Raw genomic sequence first — 18,350 nt, 5'->3', positions numbered from 1 at the left:
AAAAATGAAGCCAAATTTATGAAAGAAAAATTTAGATAGTAAGTATTTGGAATAATTTACAAAAGAACTATTAAATGTAATAAACTGCTTTTAATCAAGCTACAATAAAACTTTTTAATATACTTACTTCTCAAATTTATCTGCAAAAAACTCTTCTATTAAAAGAGTAAGCATTCCAGTAATTGATGAATTTTTATGTCTTTGGAGATACTTAAAAGATTCATGTTGCCTTTCAATTCCATTGTTTGTATTAGGGTTTATTAAAAATCAATCCTAACGATACCCCCATATCCATTTCTAGAAAAAAATAATAACACTTTTGCAGATTTACATTGACACGAGTATAAATTAAAATTGTTTTAACCATAAATTAATGCTTTAAATTTGCAATCCTTAGTATAGCAAAAAATGTTAAGTATAGCAAAAAATGTTAAGTAATGTTAAATTTGAGATAATAATTATAATATTAAATATACTCACATCTTTAATTTGTAACCATTAATTAGTAATATATTTTTTAAATTTATGAAATTTGTTGTCCAACCAAAAGTTGGAACATTTTAACTTAACTATTGCTGCATCTCCCATCTTTTCATTTTGTGCCCATGCAATATTTCGTAGCATTGAAATTATTGGATCTTTAAATTCTGAGCAGTTGCTAGTTTTTTTGGCAATCCAGCGATGCCATGCTTGCTCTTTATGGAAATCACATATAAGAACACGACAACCTAAAAGTAATTCTCTATATTTTAAAATAAGTTAAAGAAAAACCAAAATCAGATGAGTTACAATGAAAAAAAAAAGAGTTTCTAGTGAACTTAAAAAAGACAACAAAAAATGATTCAAAATATTCTATTAAATGCTTTACATTATTTTAATGTATACCAATTTAAATTGCTTTCAAATGTATATTTAAACTGCCATACTATTCACTAACAAATGAAAATTATTATAAACTTTATTTATACCTGGAAAAACAGCTTCTAATGAATCCATTTCTTCAGTACAATAATCAGTCATGCAAAAGGAAGGTTGAAAAGATGGGTTCTAATTTTTTATTGTGTTAAGCGCTTCTGTGATGGCTTGTTTTGTTTCACTTTCAATGACAAAACTGGCTACTATTTGGTAGTCAAAATTAGTTTTAACAGTTAAAAAGAACAGAGGAAGAGAATATCTGGTAGTCCTGTATGTGGCATCAAGTAGCAGTATCTCAGTTCCATAGCGCATGAAAAGGTGTTGTTGCCACTGTGACTGATAAACAAATAACATTTATCACCACCATTTTCGCCACTACAGTTTGGTATAAGAAACACTTTGACAGATGGATCACATTTTTTCCGTTCTTCACATTTTATCAAAAGGCATTCTTGGTTCTTTTATAAAGGTATTCCAATCATGGAATACCTTTATAAAAGGAAACAACAACATTAATAAAATAAAAGTTTTAAAGATTACTTTGAACATGAATCAAGTAAACATCTTAATTAGTAAAGCAAATCATTTCATATGTAAAATTTATTCTAAGAAATAATAAACATTTGTGATTTACCGTAACTTATTTTTAATTTTTACTATATGTGATCTTATGGTTGCAGTGTTGGGATAGAATCTTCTGCTATTTGAAGGAGGAAGATTTTCATTTCCAAAAGTAACTTTTATTGTCAAACAAAGGAGGTGCTTTATTTCCCTTATGTTGTATACTCTTTCTATAACATAATCTTCAATCTTTTTTGAAATATGAGGATCGATTATTTGAGAAATTAGTTCTACCAGATTTAAAAGAATATTTAATATGGTAAATTAATAAACAAACCACAGGACTGTTTTTAACTTTTTTGCAAGTACAAATTATATAAAGCAATTTTATTCTTACCTTTCTAATAGGGTGTTTATCATGTCATGATAAATCATCAATAGCTACAACAATTGTCTGAATATAAGGTACTTCATTTAAACATGAGATTTTTAATTTTTCATTCAATAGTTTTGAAGCTTTTTTTTTGTGCCAAGCTGAATGCTTAGGTATCTAAATTAAAAAAATAAAACCAGATACAAAAACAATAAGGAAAAAACTGGGTTTATAGAGGGTTTTAGCCAAGGAAGTCGGGTGAGACACCTAAAACCTTAATTCTAATTTAATAAAGGTGCATTTTTAGAAAGATATATCTTTCCACTAACCTTTGGGGACATTTAAATTTAATTCAGGGCTTCTTTAGGTCATAACACCATACATTAAAAAATTATAACAGGCATGTTACCTATAATTTAGTTACTCAAACCTTGAAATCAAGAAATTGTAATATTTCTCTCATAACTATCTTTGCAGGACACATAAACTTCTTTGTATCTTATCTTGCAGAATCACATAACTTTTTTGAAAGCTGTGATCATCCATCTAAAAGAAACAAATGATAAAAGTTGATTTTTATTTCCTATAATTTACTAAAAATTGTAAAAAAAAGGATTATGCACCACCTTTGAAATGTTATGTTTATTTATTTTAAAGTAGTGATAATGTTTTTTTCACTCATACTCAATTAAAAACTTTTAATTTTGTTTTTTTAGAGAAACAAGAATAAATGTTTTTAATTGAGTATGAATGATAAATGTAATAATATTACCTTGGCATTTTTTTTAATTTTTTTTATAACTGTTTTTTGCTGAAATATTCCTATCAAAACCATGGTGACAATCTAAAATTTTGTGAGCAACAACCATATTGGGTATGCCTGAATACTGAATGGCATAATCTTCCCATAGAACATTGTGATTTTTTGTGATCATTTCTAAAAAAAATTATTTATGGTTTTTGGAGTGTGACTAATTAATTTATTAAAAAATTATTTTAAAGCAACACAAACAAATTGAACACAGTATATTATCGCAACCTTAAAAAAGCAAAGTATTATATATATATATATATATATATATATATATATATATATATATATATATACATATATGCAATAATAATGATAAAAATAAAGCATTTTATTCAGCATTATATATATATATATATATATATATATATATATATATATATATATATATATATATATATATATATATATATATATATATAATGCTGAATTTGACATATATTCATCCGGCGCAACTTATTTCGTTAAAACCACTCAAAACGTAATGTACCCTTAGGGTTTTTGGAAACACTTAATAAATTAAAAACAAATTATGATGAAATGAAAATGGTTATCATTTTTAATATTTTTAGTTATGATACAAAGTTAATTTTGCATTTAAATAAACTATTTTCATATTTAAGCCAAAAAACTTTATGTTAGTCAAAAAAACATGTCACAAAATCACTGCTTTTAGATTGCAAATATTTGCGTAATGCAAAATGATTTGTTTTAAAACTAGGTCACTATAAACTATAGTTTACCTGTTAATCCAAAGTCCTTGGTTACACTATAGACAACAAATCTTGTTGTAGTAGCCAACTCATATTTTTTCACACAGCTTAATGCTTCTTCATGCGAATTACAATAATAAATTAATTTTTTTTTCCTTCTATAAAAATTTAAAGTCAAATTGATCAGCATACTCTCAGTGAATATGAAAATAGACTAAAACACCTATTTTGAATATTTCTTACAAAAAAAAGGCACACTAAATCATATCACATAACTTTGTATAAAGTTTTGTGATATCATTTAGTAAAAAGTTTAATAAATGTGTTCAAGAACTTTAAGTAAATGATATCACAAAACTTTGCATAAAAAAGTTTAATAAATGTGTTCAAGAACTTTAAGTAAAGAACTTTAAGTTTTGTCAACAAAATAAGAGAAGTGTATTATCAATAAAATGAACAAAAAGCAAAAATTAAAAAAACCACATTCAATATTTATTGTAAGACAGCTTTAACATTAATTGATTTGTTAAGTTTAATTTTTTAAGCTTAAAAAAAGCTAACATTAAAGTACTAAGAAAAAAAAGAAGAAAATGGCGTCAGTAGCATATTTTGTCAATATAGACAACACAAGAACAATCAAAACAAAAAATTGTTGTCATATAGAATTTTTTTGCAATTGTTCGTGATTTAAAATTATTATCTGAAGTTTAAAACTAGTTTTAATTAGTTTTTCTAGCAGTTAAAAATCAAATCTGTCAATATACAATATAGCAGTTAACTGCTAGAAATTTAAATTGACATAGTTGATTTTTCTACTAGCAGTTTTTGTACGGTAACAGTGACTAAAAACATACCATAAACAATATTATGTGTAGGTAAATAATCATTTTCAATGATACTCAAATTTTGTTCATAGACTTCTAAATTAAAAAATATATTAATAATTATATAATTATTTATTACATTTATTTTGTTTACAACATTGTTATAAACAAAATAAATGTAATAAGTTCTGCATTTTAGGTACGTGAGTAAAAAATTTCAAATTGTTTAAATACTATAACGTTATATATCATTAGAAAGAGGATTATTACAGTATTTTAAAGGTGAAAAAATTATCAAAATCGAACAATTGGTTCAAAAGTTATAACGGTTTAAGTAGCGATTTTTTCTATATATGGATTTGTTGAAGAAACTGTGGTCAAAATAATGTTTTTCTTCACTTAAATTGTCATAACTTTGCCAATTCTTATCGAAATACAAATATCTTGGTGTCAAAAGATAGGTGTAAGAGTGGGTTACAACTTTATGTTAAACTCTAACCATCGGGTGTATCGGATGGACAGAGGGGGCACCAAACCACCACCTCGCCTGTATAAAACTGGACACTTTTTTCAGAATTTTTTTTTTTTTTAAATACATAAGCAATATAAATACACAAAAAAACCTCTCCACCCAACCTAAAAAAAAAAAAATATTTTTTTCAAAATTTGAACAATAAATTTAAAAAATAAATTAAAAAATTGGAAATAAATTAAAAAATAAATCCATACCAGACAACCACCAAATATGGGAGGTTAATGTAAAACTCACAGTAGAGATGTTGATGATGTTTTAGTACTATAATATCAAAAAATGTTTCAATTCCTAAAATATCTGATTGAATATTTAAAGTACAACAACAAAGAAGTAAAAAACATATTTCACTAGATTAAAAGATACATTAGTGGTGCATCCATGGTCATAAGAGAGTGGAGTTTAAAAGAGGGCGTATCCAAATATGTCATAAGAAAGAGGCATTCTAATGCCCTTTCCACTTCTTACCAAAAATTATTATTTAATTGGATATATATTACAAAAAAAATTATACAACTACTAATGTGGGGCTATAAGTCAATTGGCTGTAAAAAACATGTCATCTTTCTAACCAAGTATAGCAAAAACCTATAATAAAGTCTTTCATGTGATTATTACATTAACAGAAGTAAGGACCATACAGTATAGTTAACGAGCTAGCCATTTTGTTTGGTTAACAAACAAATTTTCTGTTTCAAAATAAAAAATAAATAAAATATTAAAAAATAATAATAATAATATAAAACTATTTTAAAGAAAATACAATATATTTTTGTCTTGGCTTTTAGTGAATGACTAAAATAATTTATTCCAAAAAATGAAACTGTTTTAACCATTTTTAACGATAGACACCACATGAAGGTAAGCCAGAGCCGTCTATCAAAAAATTTAACAAGTCACAACACTTGCTGTATTATTTAGGCAAGTCACAACACTTGCTATGTAACTAGGCAAGTCACAACACTTGCTATATTATTTAGGCAAGTCACAACACTTGCTAGATAATTTATGCAAGTACAACACTTGCTGTATTATTTAGGCAAGTCACAACACTTGCTATATAACTTAGGCAAGTCACAACACTTGCTGTATTATTTATGCAAGTCATAATTAAATTGTAACTCACCGGAAACAACATCAGCAGCAAGCTGGATCTTTTTCATGCAATAGTCAACAGCTTCATTATCAGTTTCATCATCTTTCCAGTAAGAAATGGTGTAAATGAAGTCATTTTTTCTTTTATTAACTTTTTTTACTCTGCCGCGATATAAAACACTTTTGCATGTCTTTGGATCGTACCATTCATGTTCTAGTTTCTTCCCAACAATTCTATCTGACATGACATCTTCTAAATCAAATAGTTGGTCATTAGATAAGTGCTTATATGAATTAATAATCTCTTCAAAATTTAATTTAGATAGGTCACGCTCTAACTTTCTTTTTTCTTTTTCATCCATTTTTTTGCGCTTGATTTTTTGTCTTTTGCAAATCTCATCTCCTACTTTGCATCGATAGAGTCGATTTGTAAATCTGTTTTTACGTGCTACATTAATTGACCATTTAACAATCTTTTCTCTTAAACTTAAATCTAGAGTGTCTAGATAGTCGACAGTCCTATTCTTGTTTGATCTAAGTTTGCAAGAGATATAGCAAGTTGTTGCATTAGTAGCTCGTACTTTTGCATCACTAAACATACCCATTAACTCTTCACTATCTATATTGTGAAGCCTTGCGCTAGCTGTTGCCTCTTTAAATGTCTCTGTCACAGTTAGTGAAAAATATCTACTATATTGTCTATTTAAAACATCTTCCACTGCAATAAGACAGGCCGAAGTCATTTTAAGAAGCTTTTCATCAACAGAGCATAAATTTGTTACTGATTCTAAAATATTTGGCTCTAGCGGTTGTTCAAAAAAATCTGTCTTTCTGCAAAACAAACCAGCTGGATTGGATTTGCATGTTTGAATTGTTTGTATAACATTTTTCACAACCTGGATACCATCAACATGATCAAAAGTTGCTTGCTCTGATGTAACATAAAACTTTTTCATCCAGGGTCCAGTAAGAAGTTTTCCAAATACTGCAAGTACACACATTTGTTTGATTGCGGTTGCACTACAAAATACTGTTTGAAGAGTTTCTTGTAAACTTTTACACTTTACTGTTCCAATTGTAAGATATTGTTTAAATTTACTGTGATGCTTCATTAAAATAAAGCAAGTATGGAAAAGAATGTGAAGTCTGTTTCCACGATACCTAGGAATGATGCCTCGTGGTAAATCATTATTATCTAAAAAATTTACAAAACCTTGTGGATCGCCTTTAACTTCTTTAAATCTCATTTTGTTTATAGCTAAAATAATCAAGGTTGCCATGCAGTCATTTCCAAACAATTTGCATTTCTCATTCTCTAGAGACTTCAATGCTGTACGGCATGATATGGCAATTGTATCAAGAGGGTGCAAATGGCAGTTCAGCTCATTTAGAGTTTTCCCCCAGGTTGCACATACTTTGCTTATGGTAAGATGATTAACAGTAACTTGGTCAGACATTGTGTTAGAAATATTATTATTAATTGAATTACGAGATTCGTTATAGCTGCACAAGTGAAAATGAGAATAAATAAAAGCCATATGATCGATGGCATTACATATATGGTTTTCATAATCATCAGCTGTCCCACCGGGTAGTTGGTCCAGAGCAACAACTAGGCATTGATCTTTTGACGTCAAATAAATACTGTTAATATGAACGCCTTCTTGTGTTGTAGCATCAAACCCAAGAGTAAGTTGACTATTGTTGATTGCCCATTCAGCTGTCGGCAAGCTTGAAATACTGCCAAGCTCCCGAGCCATTTGTTCAACGCTATTGCGGTGTGGAATATCAGAGAAAGCAAAACCCATACATTGTCCGATTTTTTGAATGATAATAGGAATGTGACCTGTTGAGACATTACATATTAACAAGTTATAAATAACCATTCTCATCTGTAACGAATATGTCTTTGCTTCTTCACTTATGTTCAAAAGTGTGGTTGTGTTCTCCTCTTTTTGAAGCAAATCGTTTTCCAAACTAGCAATTTTTCCTTTGCCCTATTATCTGTGTTATGCCTGACCTTTATTTGATGCAACTTTTTTTTTGCATTAAATTTTAATTTTTTTATTGTAGCTGTATGATTGCGAATTTGTCGAGTATCATAATATGTTTGCATTTTTTCTTTAGTTCTTTTAATTCCGTTATTAAACCTCTTATAATATCTTCTTTTCTTTTAACACTTTGTCTTAAAACTTTTAGTTTATATGGCATAATATTTAATTTAGATTTAACTATAGCTATATTTTTTCTGTATTTCTTGGAAGAGGTAGCTTATTGATTAGCCAAATTGCATAACCGACTCTTCAATAGATTTTCTCTAGTTGTCATTTCTTGTCCACAAGTGTCACTATTTTGAACATGATTACTACAATTGGCTGTCGGTAAAAGCTCAGAGTGTTTCTCTGATAAAAGACTTTTGTGTTCAACTGAAGGTAAATTACTTGGACTAGACAAGGATGCTTGTGTCATTGTTGAGATTGATGTATAGCCTGTAAACAGTTTATTGCAAAAATCAGCAAAACATTTATAGTCCCTTTTAAAATTATGTCTCCATTGTTTTGCTACATTCACTACATTTATGATATGATTTGGGCAAGTGTTGAAGTTAAAAAACTCATTGAGTTCTTCTAAAGTCTTCTTATGTAACTCACCGCTGTTAATGAAAACAAAAAGTACATGCCCGTTTCTACACTTAACGTTTGTATCTTTAGACAATTTATAGTATAAAATACACTTGTTTCGAGTTAAAATATCTATATAATGATTTATTAACAAAGTATACACTTTAAAATATGGAAACCTACAAAACTTACATATTTGTTTGCCATATTCACCTAAATACCAATTTTAAATTAAAACATTTACTTGAAGTTTATATTTGTAATGATGTATCAATTAGTTATATGTTGAAAAATATAGAAATCTATCAAACTTACATATCTGCTGGCCGTACTCACCTAAATACCAATTTTAAATCAAAACGTTTATTCAAAGCTAACAAGGATAACAAATACTAACACAGCATACAGATGCTTTTAAATGATATAGTAACTAAAACAATTTAAACTAAACTTACTGATTGTTTGTTCTAATTTGTCTACAGAAAAAAAAAGTGACTTAATAAAATGTAAGAATTAGGTATACAAAAATACAACTAACAACAATCTACATAGGCATAATAAAGAACTGTATTTGAAAACTAATAGTAAATGACTAAATACTAAATTAATTCATATAATAGGGATATAACTGACTGATCCTCTGTAAAGCAAGTTCATCTAAACAAATTAAATTAACATTATTTTTACAAAGTAATATAAAAATTTGCATATAGTAAGTCATTTGTATATATATATATATATATATATATATATATATATATATATATATATATATATATATATATATATATATATATATATATATATATAATAAAAATAACTACCGAGCTATTGAAAAAAGAAAGTAACTAACTGATGTTGTTGGCTGACCCCATTTCACAACTTAGAGCATCTAAAACAGCGAAAGAAATATTTAAGTTATACATAAAGGTTTAGATAGTGGCCAAATAATAATTTAAAATTAATTTAATAAATTTATATAAAAATAACTTATTTATTAGTTATAAATTATAATCTAAAGGCTTTCCTTGTTAAATAAAGACAACGTTCAAACTTCAAATTAGATATGATTCATAACTAATTTGATTCATATATAAACTATATTATGAATATGATACAAAACACTATGTGAAACCTTTATTTTCTTTCTCCATTTTGTTTCTAAATGAAATATAAAATTTAAGTCTTATTTTATTATTTACTAAAAATCCTTTTAATAAAACAATTTTGTTTAAATTTACATATTTTTAAATCATATTTTCACTATAAAGTATCTAGGTTTATAATATCAATTTATGAAATAAGTTAAATATTGCTAATAATATTATTAATATGAATGTTATATATAAAAAAATATATATATACAAATAATCAATGGCCCCTCTGTCTCCCGCGCTAACAACAGGGAAAATGTAAATTAGGTAACAAAAGTGCAGCAAGAAATAGGGTGACTGCTACATAATATTTTTTAACGAAATTTGGCAGGTGCATAGATAAATGAATAACTTAAAAATAAAAATTGAATAAATAAAATATAGACTATATCCTGGACATTAATTTCACATCAGAAGTACAACTAAAACTTTGACATCAATAAACTTGGTAATATATCAATTGAGTATAATTAAAACCAAATTAATAATAAGCTTCAACTATTCTTCTTTCTAAAAATACTCTATGTTGATAACGAATACTAAAAAGTTATTTCAGAAAGCCTTCCTCAAGCACGCTAACTTTGAAGAGACTGCGAAAATCGTGGCACAAAATTTTAGCTCAAAATTCGGTTCCGTAAAACGCAATTGTCACGTACCTAGAAATTTAAATTGACATAGTTGATTTTTCTACTAGCAGTTTTTGTACGGTAACAGTGACTAAAAACATACCATAAACAATATTATGTGTAGGTAAATAATCATTTTCAATGATACTCAAATTTTGTTCATAGACTTCTAAATTAAAAAATATATTAATAATTATATAATTATTTATTACATTTATTTTGTTTACAACATTGTTATAAACAAAATAAATGTAATAAGTTCTGCATTTATTAAACTGAAAATGTTTATATATTACATTACCTTTTATATTTCCGCTTTCATCATCAGAGGTTATTTCATCAGAACTGCTGAGATTTAAATTTTCATCATATATAGATAAATCCATAATCTTTGCTTTTGTTTGCTTTAATAATCCTTGGATTTTAATATCACGTTTCCTCGTAATATCACGTTTCCTTATTCGCTGTTTTGAATTAACTCGAATAAATAAGTTAACGGCCGCCTAAAAAATCGACCTACTTTGGAGTTATGTTAACATCTGATAACCAATTTTTTTATAGTGTTTATATTTTTGTTAATGTTTATTTCTTTTATTTGGTATTTAATGCAATTCTCAAAGTCCATTCCTTTGAGTGGTCTTTTTAATGTGCTGCTCGTTATTACAATTTCGAAAGGTTCTGCAGTGAGTTCGCTCTCCCATCATCATTATTATTTTAAATTATTCATTTTTTATCTTAAAAAAAAGATGAAAAAATGTTAGCATAAAGTTATATAATAAAATGTAATAAAAGAGAAATAAAAAAGGGAATAAAAAAGACACAAAAATGTAATAAAAAAATATATATTCTAAATAAAAAAATTTATTTCTTGTGTAGCTGACAAGCTTGACATTGGGCGCATTTTTTTTGACAAAAATAGCGTTGATATATTAATCGTGAATTTTCGAGTGCTTGTATATTCATTTTAAAAAAGTATGGGTACATTGCTGTAAAAAAAAGAAAATAGGATTAACAAAAAAATTTTTATTTCAAAAAAATAATAAAAGAAATGAATACACCTTTCATTTTGTTTCTAACTCTTTTGCTTATTTTTTGATTTTTTGTATAACCACTTTTATTATCAGTTTCTATCTATAAATATAAATTAATATCATTGACATGAATAAATTTTTGTCTCGAAATAAAATAATATTGTTCTGTAGCCCATTCTATATAATTTTTTAATAAAATATAAAATTGATCGTATTGAGTATCAGTTAAAAAATCGTGAAAATAATGAAAATAAAATATTTCGAGTGTCAGATATAAAAAATTAACTTGTGCGTAAAAAAAATCTAAATTATCACGAAATAAAAAACGAGGACCATATGTTGAATAAAACGAACATAATATATTTTGTATCGTAGTATTGAAATGGTATAGCACTCGCAAGTTTTTCTTGAAATAATTTCATTTCTAGTCGCATTCCGCTAAATGCCATTTGTCTTTTACATAAATCTTTTAAGGTGGGGATTTTTTCATGTTTCAATGATAATCTTGTATGAGGACAAAACCACACCAAATTTTCATATTGAAGATTGTATTCTTCAAAACTTTTCCTTTGAACTATCTTTTTTACATCCATTATTTTTTTTTTAGTTGTCTGAAAAAAATATTAAAAAAATTGTTTTACAATAATAGTATGAATAAAACAGTGCTCTGTAATATAAAAATATTGTTTCATTGCCCAGTTTATATATTTCATTATTAAATGATATAGTTCTTTCATTAAATGAGTTTCTAAAATGTTTATTTGGATCTGCCAAATACAAAATTTCTGTAAAAAGTAATTGAAATAGTCTATGAAGATAACGTCTTTAAAGATGAAAAAATAATAAATGTTCCTTTTTTGTTATATTGTATTCATAAAAAATGTGTTTTTGATAACCATAAAATATTAATCTAATTAAACCTCCATTTTTCCATCTTGTGTGTGCCAGTTTGGTTCTATCGAATATAGAGAAGGTTTTGTTTTGCAATTGCTCAAATTCATATAGGATTCTTTGATGACCCGAGGTTCTTTTGCATTAATCTTTCAAGGTTAATTTACATTGTCTTTCAAGGGAAAATTGTTGCTCGTTTGGAAAAAACCAAGTCTATGTTTCATTTTAAAAGTGGTGTAAACGAGAATAAATGTTTTCCAAGTATGTGAATCGACCTTTATTTATGTTGCTGATATTTTTGATTTTTTTTTATTGTGTCTTTTTTTTTTGCACGTTTATATAGAATGTGGTGTAACATGCTAAATTCAGAATCAATTATACTACTGATATTACCCCAGTTGCTTCCCATGACCAATTTTTTAATTAGTAATCTAATACAAATATAAAAAAATACAAAAATAATAAAAAATACTTGTTGAAATCAGGTTCTTGAGCACATTCAGGTGCTTCAGGTGGTTCAGGTAAAGGGTTATAAAATTCAAAAGTTCTTCTTGCGTGGCTTGAATGACTGCGCTTGGATAAAATTCGTTTGGTGGAGAATAAACAGATTGTAGATTTTTAACCATGCTTTCTTCATAAGTAGGAAGTCGTGGTATTTTATTTTTATATTTGTTTACAATGTCTGTTCGATGAATCACTTTGCACATTTTAAGTAAAAAATCCAATTTGCTCTCCGAAGTTTCATAAATATGACCATTATCATCTTTTATAATGTTATCTTTGATATACTCCATAATATCCATTGCTTTTTTTGAATTTTCTTTGATTCCATATGGTATTTTTAGCATGAATCTAATACTTCTCGCGTTGTCAGAAGTGAGTTCAAGAGTGATTTGTCTGAAAATTTCTACTGAATTCATTTTTTTTATTAGTTAATCTAAAAAATAAATTTTTTAATGTATAAAAAATCATTGCATAAAAAATGTTAAAAAATCACTAGATAAAATAGAAAAAAAATGAAAATTTTTTTTACATAAATATATCATTGAATAGTAATCGTAATAAATAAATTATTGTTAATAATAAATTGTTTTAGTTCTTCTTGAGAAATGAAATTGGGGAAACCAACAGCTACATTATATTCTTCTGTAGATTTATCAAAAGAACTTGCGTCTAAAGTTTGAAGATAATTATCACTCGTAATAGTGTAAGCAAAAAATTTATCATTATTTCTTAAAGCGAAAATCCCTTTTTTAATAAAAGGCCATTTTAAAGCGTCATTAAGGTCTTCTCGCATGAGTTGGAAGTAAATGGCTACATTATTTACGTTTGTACTTCGAGTATATATTTTCATACGATAATGTAACCTTCTAGTGTGTAAACAGGTTGTGAATAATAAACTTCGTCTGATAGTAGTCTTAGATTCATTTGATCGAGTTTGAGGATTTGTGTGTCTTTAAAGATGTGTTGTATTACTTTTATTTCTTTTGTCTGCTGAGTTGTTTTTTTTTAATGCTAAGAATTCTGTACTGTTTTCTTCCACAATTTGATTTAGTTTTATTATTTCTAGTTTGAGACTTTGTATATATTCTTGATTTGCTAACATGTTGTCATATACAAGATTTTTTAATTCTACCATTTCTTTGGTTATTGCTTCGAGGGTTTGAAGTAGTTTAGTATTCTCTTCTTTCAGTTTTTTCATTTCTTGCTCTTCTTCTTTTTGTTTGTTCAAAATTTCTTTACTGTTGGCAATTTGTTTAGTTAGAATTTTTTGATAATTTTTAATTCCACCCATGATATGGGTAATAGAAAGATTCAAATAATTCCAATTTTTCTTTTCGTCTTGTATAATTTGTTCAAAATAATTGTTTTGTTGTTCTTTATAACATTCAAAACAGATTACAGAGTGTTCATAGTAGTCTCGATTATCTACTGCGGTATTACAAAAAAAGCATATTTTTTGTATGTCTAGAAATTCATAATCACATTCGTGGTTCAATAAATCTTGAACTTTTTTCTTACATGTAAAACATTCGTGAGAGAATTAGTTTGTAGAACATTCTATTTGGTGTTCCATGAGTTGTTTGTAAGTAAATTCTTCATCGCAAAAACAGCATGGATATATGTTGGCAGACATTTTTTATTAGTTGCTAAAAACGTTTATTTATATAAAAAGTCATAATAAAAATATACTCATTCTTTTTTAACAAAAATGATTTATTAAATATAAAAAACTAATAATCTTAACAAGTAGATTCAGTAAAAGAAAAAAATCGTCCATTTCAATGTCCAATAAGACGTGTTCGTTTAAATTATTGTGGAAAAATTTGTTAAATGTTACATTTTCAACATATTCTAGTACATCGCCAAAACCAGGAAACATATCATCAAAATGATCATCATTATTAGTCATTATTTTTTAGTTTTGCTAAAAAAAATTTATATTTATTTAAAAAATTAATAAAAATTATAAATACAGTTCAGGTAGATCATCCATTTTATTAATGACTTCCATTATATATTGGTTTAAATCTATTTTATCTATAATTTCGTGTATTTCTCTTTCTACTTATTTTATTTCTTTTTCCATTTCTTCTTCTTGCATTTGTTTTTTTAATTCAACAATGTATTTATTTTCATCTATTTTTTCCATTTCTTCTAAATCTTTTTCACAATCTTCTTGGAGCCTTTCTTCTAAATATTTTTCATAATCTTCTTCGGTCATTTCTTCAATATCCATGATTTCTTTAATATTCTTTTCTTCTTCCTCAGTTGTAAACAAATCGTGATAACAAATGGTAAATTCATTTATAAATTCTCCATAACTAAAAAAAAATAAAAAATATATAAAAAAAATATAAAAAAATACAAGTAAATATTCTTACCATCCACACTTTTTGATATATTGAATCATTTTTTTAATATATTAGTTGGCTAAAATAAAAAAAGAATATTTTACAAAAAAAAGATTATTGTAATATAAAGTTTGTTAACATTTCCATAGTTTCTTTTAAATTGTTTTAAGTTCAAGATTAATTTCTTTTGTTGAAATGTCTAACGACCAATACCATAATGCATCATATAAAACACGTGCTGCTTCAATTTCTGATATAAATTTCTGCTTAAATTTCTGATATTCAATTTCTGATCTGTTTTTGATATAATAAAGTTAAGACTCGTGCATTCTTTCATTCGTGTCTCGATAATCATGTTGTATACATTCGATTTCTCTTTTTTTATATCCAAGGTATTGATCTAAAGTTTTCCAACCTGATTGAAAACGTCCTGCTGTTTTGGGTTTAATTTGTGAAAAATTCATTTTTTTATTTTTTTGCTAAAAAAATATAACATTTATTATTAAAAAAATGTTTTTATCGTAAATAATTTATTATAAATAATTTACAAACATATAATTTCAATAAAAGTTTACTATTAACATCTTCTTTTTGCCATTTCAATAAAACAAAGTATAAATGACTTATCGCTCTTTTTTTATTTGTGTGCTGTAAAATGTAAAGAGTTAAAGTTTTTTTTATTTTATCAAAGTTTTTTCGATAACTAACATCAATTTTTTTAATTTCGTTTCTTCTAAACTTGAGATTAATAGCTAATTCTTTCCAAACATGATTCAGTTGTTTTGAAGTATGATTTATAATTTGTTTAATCATTTTTTTCTATTGTATTAAAAGATAACATGAAAAATTGAATAAACAAAAAACTATAAACAAAACAAGAATATAAAAAAAAAAGACTATAAAAGTTTTTTTTCTCAAAAAACAAATATACATAATTTACGAATCATCTTCATGAGATTCAGGATCTGGACTCTCTAAAAAAGCGATAGGGAATATTAAAAAAAAATTTTATAATATTTTATTAATAAAAGTTAAACTTACGTGGGGAGTAATTCCAGTGGGAAGGTTCTACTTCTCTGTTGGCTGTAATTTCATGTCTTTCAACAACCCTTTGTAAAATGCGTTCCATTTTTTCCATGTTTTTATCTATAAGAAAAAAAAAGTTTTTTATAAAAAAATAATTTATTATTTTTTTATATAAAATGATGTAAAAACATTACCTAATATGCTTTAATAAGGTCGTTTATGTTGAAATGGGATTTTTTTTCCCGTTTTGGATAATATAGTGGTTTTTGAAAAAACCATCGTGAAATACTTCGTATTGCGTTTTTGTTAATTGAAATGTATTTCATCTTTTTTTACTAAAAAAATTATTAGTTGTTTTATATAAAAAACACCATGTTGTTTTTTGTAATAAGCAAAAAATATATATATAAATAAAAAAATATCATTTTTTATAAAATGCTTAAAATAAGGTATACTCCTAGATCCTTAAACACTGTAAACGTACAAAAACAACAGTTCCTAAAACAAAAAAAGCAGTTTAAACACAAACTGGTACAAAACAGAGTTCAACATCGACACATACTGAAAGTCAGTATTTTCCGAGCAATTGTAAAAGTATATTATCTTGTTTACGAAGAACTAATAACAGATATAAAGATAATAAAACAAACCGTAAACTTGGAAGAGTTGGTAAAAGAATTAAACGCTGGGTTTATACTGCTGAATCGTATGTCGATATTAAACATCAATTAAAAGAAGCAAATATAAGACGAAAAAATAGAAACAAATAATGTATTTTATATAAAAAAAATTTATAAATTTAAATAAAAAAGTCGTTTTTTATCATATTTTAATTTGCGAAAGTGTTTTCTTCAATTTTTATTTTTGTTTTTTTTCTGAAAAAAAAAAAACTATTTTTAAAAAAATGCATCATTTTTTTTATAAAAAAACATTTTGAAAAAAAATAACTTATATTTTTCTTAAATTCTTCTTCCTTTTCTTTAGCGATATAAAAATCTATTTCGCTGCTTGTTTCTTGTTGTGTGTTGTTCGTTTGTGTGTTGTTGTGTGTTGGTTGTTTTAAATAATATTTAAAGCATTTCTTCATCATCTTCGATTAATATAACTTCTTTTTCAGGAGTTTTTTTATCGATAGATAATTCTTCTCTAGTGATATCGAGAGCACTAAATTCTAACTCTTGAGGAATAAAGTTTTCTATTATAGTAGTAGATTTTAATTTATTATAACGTTTTACTAAACACGTTCTCGCCATTTGATGTTAACTAAAAACACGGTTTATATGTATAAAATTTAATCTCTACAGATTAATTTGAAATAAAAGACAAACTTTATATAATGAAAAGAAAATGCTGTGTCATATTAGTTAAATTTAGAAAGCTTAATAACGCTTTTATGAATAAGATTAAAGAGATTAAAGTGTGAGCGAGTGAGTGAGCGTACGAGTGTGTGAGTAAGCAGGCTAAGGAAATCAGGCAGGACTAAGAAAGTTAAGTAAGGCTAAGTAAGTAAGTAAGTAAGTAAGATAAAAATACGGCCGTATAAATAAACACTATAAGAAAAACATAAGTAGGCCTACTAAGACAAAGTAAAGATAGAATAAGTAAGGTTGTGTCAGGGTGACACCATGTTTTTTGTCTTGTAAAAAAAAGATAAAAAGAAAAAGTTAAGTCAAAAAAAAGTTAAAGTCAAAAAAAAAAGTTAAAGTCGAAATGTCTGCAGATGATATTGATTTTTCGCGTGCGATTGTAAGACGAAATTTGTTTTCAAAACCTACATATAAAAGTAACTTAAGACCCAAATATACATCTAAATTACCCAAATATATGGTAGATGGAAAATGGCCTTTTCATAGAGATGCTTTTTTTGAATTTTTTGATAGGACATCATTTGATGAAAACGAGTTAACAGATCCTTATAATACGGAACTAAGTGCTCTAAGACGTAGAAGACCTAAGAAATATTTGAAAAAAATAATCAATATTGTAGAAAAGCACTGATGTGCTATCGAAAAACAAAAAGCAAGTATATAAATAATAAACAAAATCGAGAATTTGATCGAGTAGGAAAACCGATATATCGTTTTGTTTTAACAAAAGTGGATCGTGATAAACAAAGAAATATTTAAAAAAATGAGACATAGAAGACACAGGAGACATAAGAGGAGGAGGGGGGGGGTAAAAAATACATTTTTGTTCACCGAAGACATTTACCTCACCCTAGACCTCATCATTCTTTAATTGGTAGAGGGCGAAAACGTATACTTAGAAAGCGTGGTAAAGGTATCCTTGGTAACATATTAGGAGGTATTCCCTTAGTTGGTG

At 26.3% G+C, this 18,350-nt stretch overlaps 1 protein-coding gene, 1 long non-coding RNA gene and 1 other non-coding gene across 3 annotated transcripts; all 3 read right to left on the bottom strand.

Moving 5' to 3' along the window:
- Positions 1–127: 127 nt before the first annotated feature.
- LOC124805828 (uncharacterized) lies at positions 128–2,786 on the bottom strand. Its single transcript, XR_010640454.1, has 4 exons — positions 2,622–2,786; positions 2,280–2,395; positions 969–2,026; positions 128–728 (listed from the first exon to the last, which is right to left on the bottom strand). It is a non-coding gene; the product is annotated as an uncharacterized LOC124805828 (transcript).
- A 1,376-nt stretch (positions 2,787–4,162) lies between these two features.
- Positions 4,163–7,710, bottom strand: LOC136083246 (uncharacterized). Its single transcript, XM_065802646.1, has 4 exons — positions 5,856–7,710; positions 4,927–4,993; positions 4,697–4,833; positions 4,163–4,293 (listed from the first exon to the last, which is right to left on the bottom strand). Exons 1-4 carry the CDS (start codon positions 7,708–7,710, stop codon positions 4,163–4,165), a joined length of 2,190 nt encoding a protein of 729 aa, XP_065658718.1.
- A 2,342-nt stretch (positions 7,711–10,052) lies between these two features.
- On the bottom strand, positions 10,053–10,646 carry LOC136084290 (uncharacterized). Its single transcript, XR_010640453.1, has 3 exons — positions 10,527–10,646; positions 10,329–10,394; positions 10,053–10,255 (listed from the first exon to the last, which is right to left on the bottom strand). It is a non-coding gene; the product is annotated as an uncharacterized LOC136084290 (long non-coding RNA).
- Positions 10,647–18,350: the final 7,704 nt, after the last annotated feature.

The sequence above is a fragment of the Hydra vulgaris genome, chromosome 08 (genome assembly GCF_038396675.1).
Source record: "Hydra vulgaris chromosome 08, alternate assembly HydraT2T_AEP".
Taxonomy (NCBI): Eukaryota; Metazoa; Cnidaria; class Hydrozoa; order Anthoathecata; family Hydridae; genus Hydra; species Hydra vulgaris.
Note: the sequence above shows the minus strand (reverse complement) of the source record. Positions and strands in the feature narration are given on the sequence as shown.

Coding starts and splice junctions, on each gene's coding strand:
- LOC136083246 (XM_065802646.1), bottom strand. CDS start 7,710: ATGGTTATTTATAACTTGTTAATATGTAATGTCTCAACAGGTCACATT. Junction 4,994..5,855: donor TGCTGCTGATGTTGTTTCCG/GTGAGTTACAAT, acceptor TTGATATTATAG/TACTAAAACATCATCAACAT. Junction 4,294..4,696: donor TCCATCCGATACACCCGATG/GTTAGAGTTTAA, acceptor TTTTTAATTTAG/AAGTCTATGAACAAAATTTG.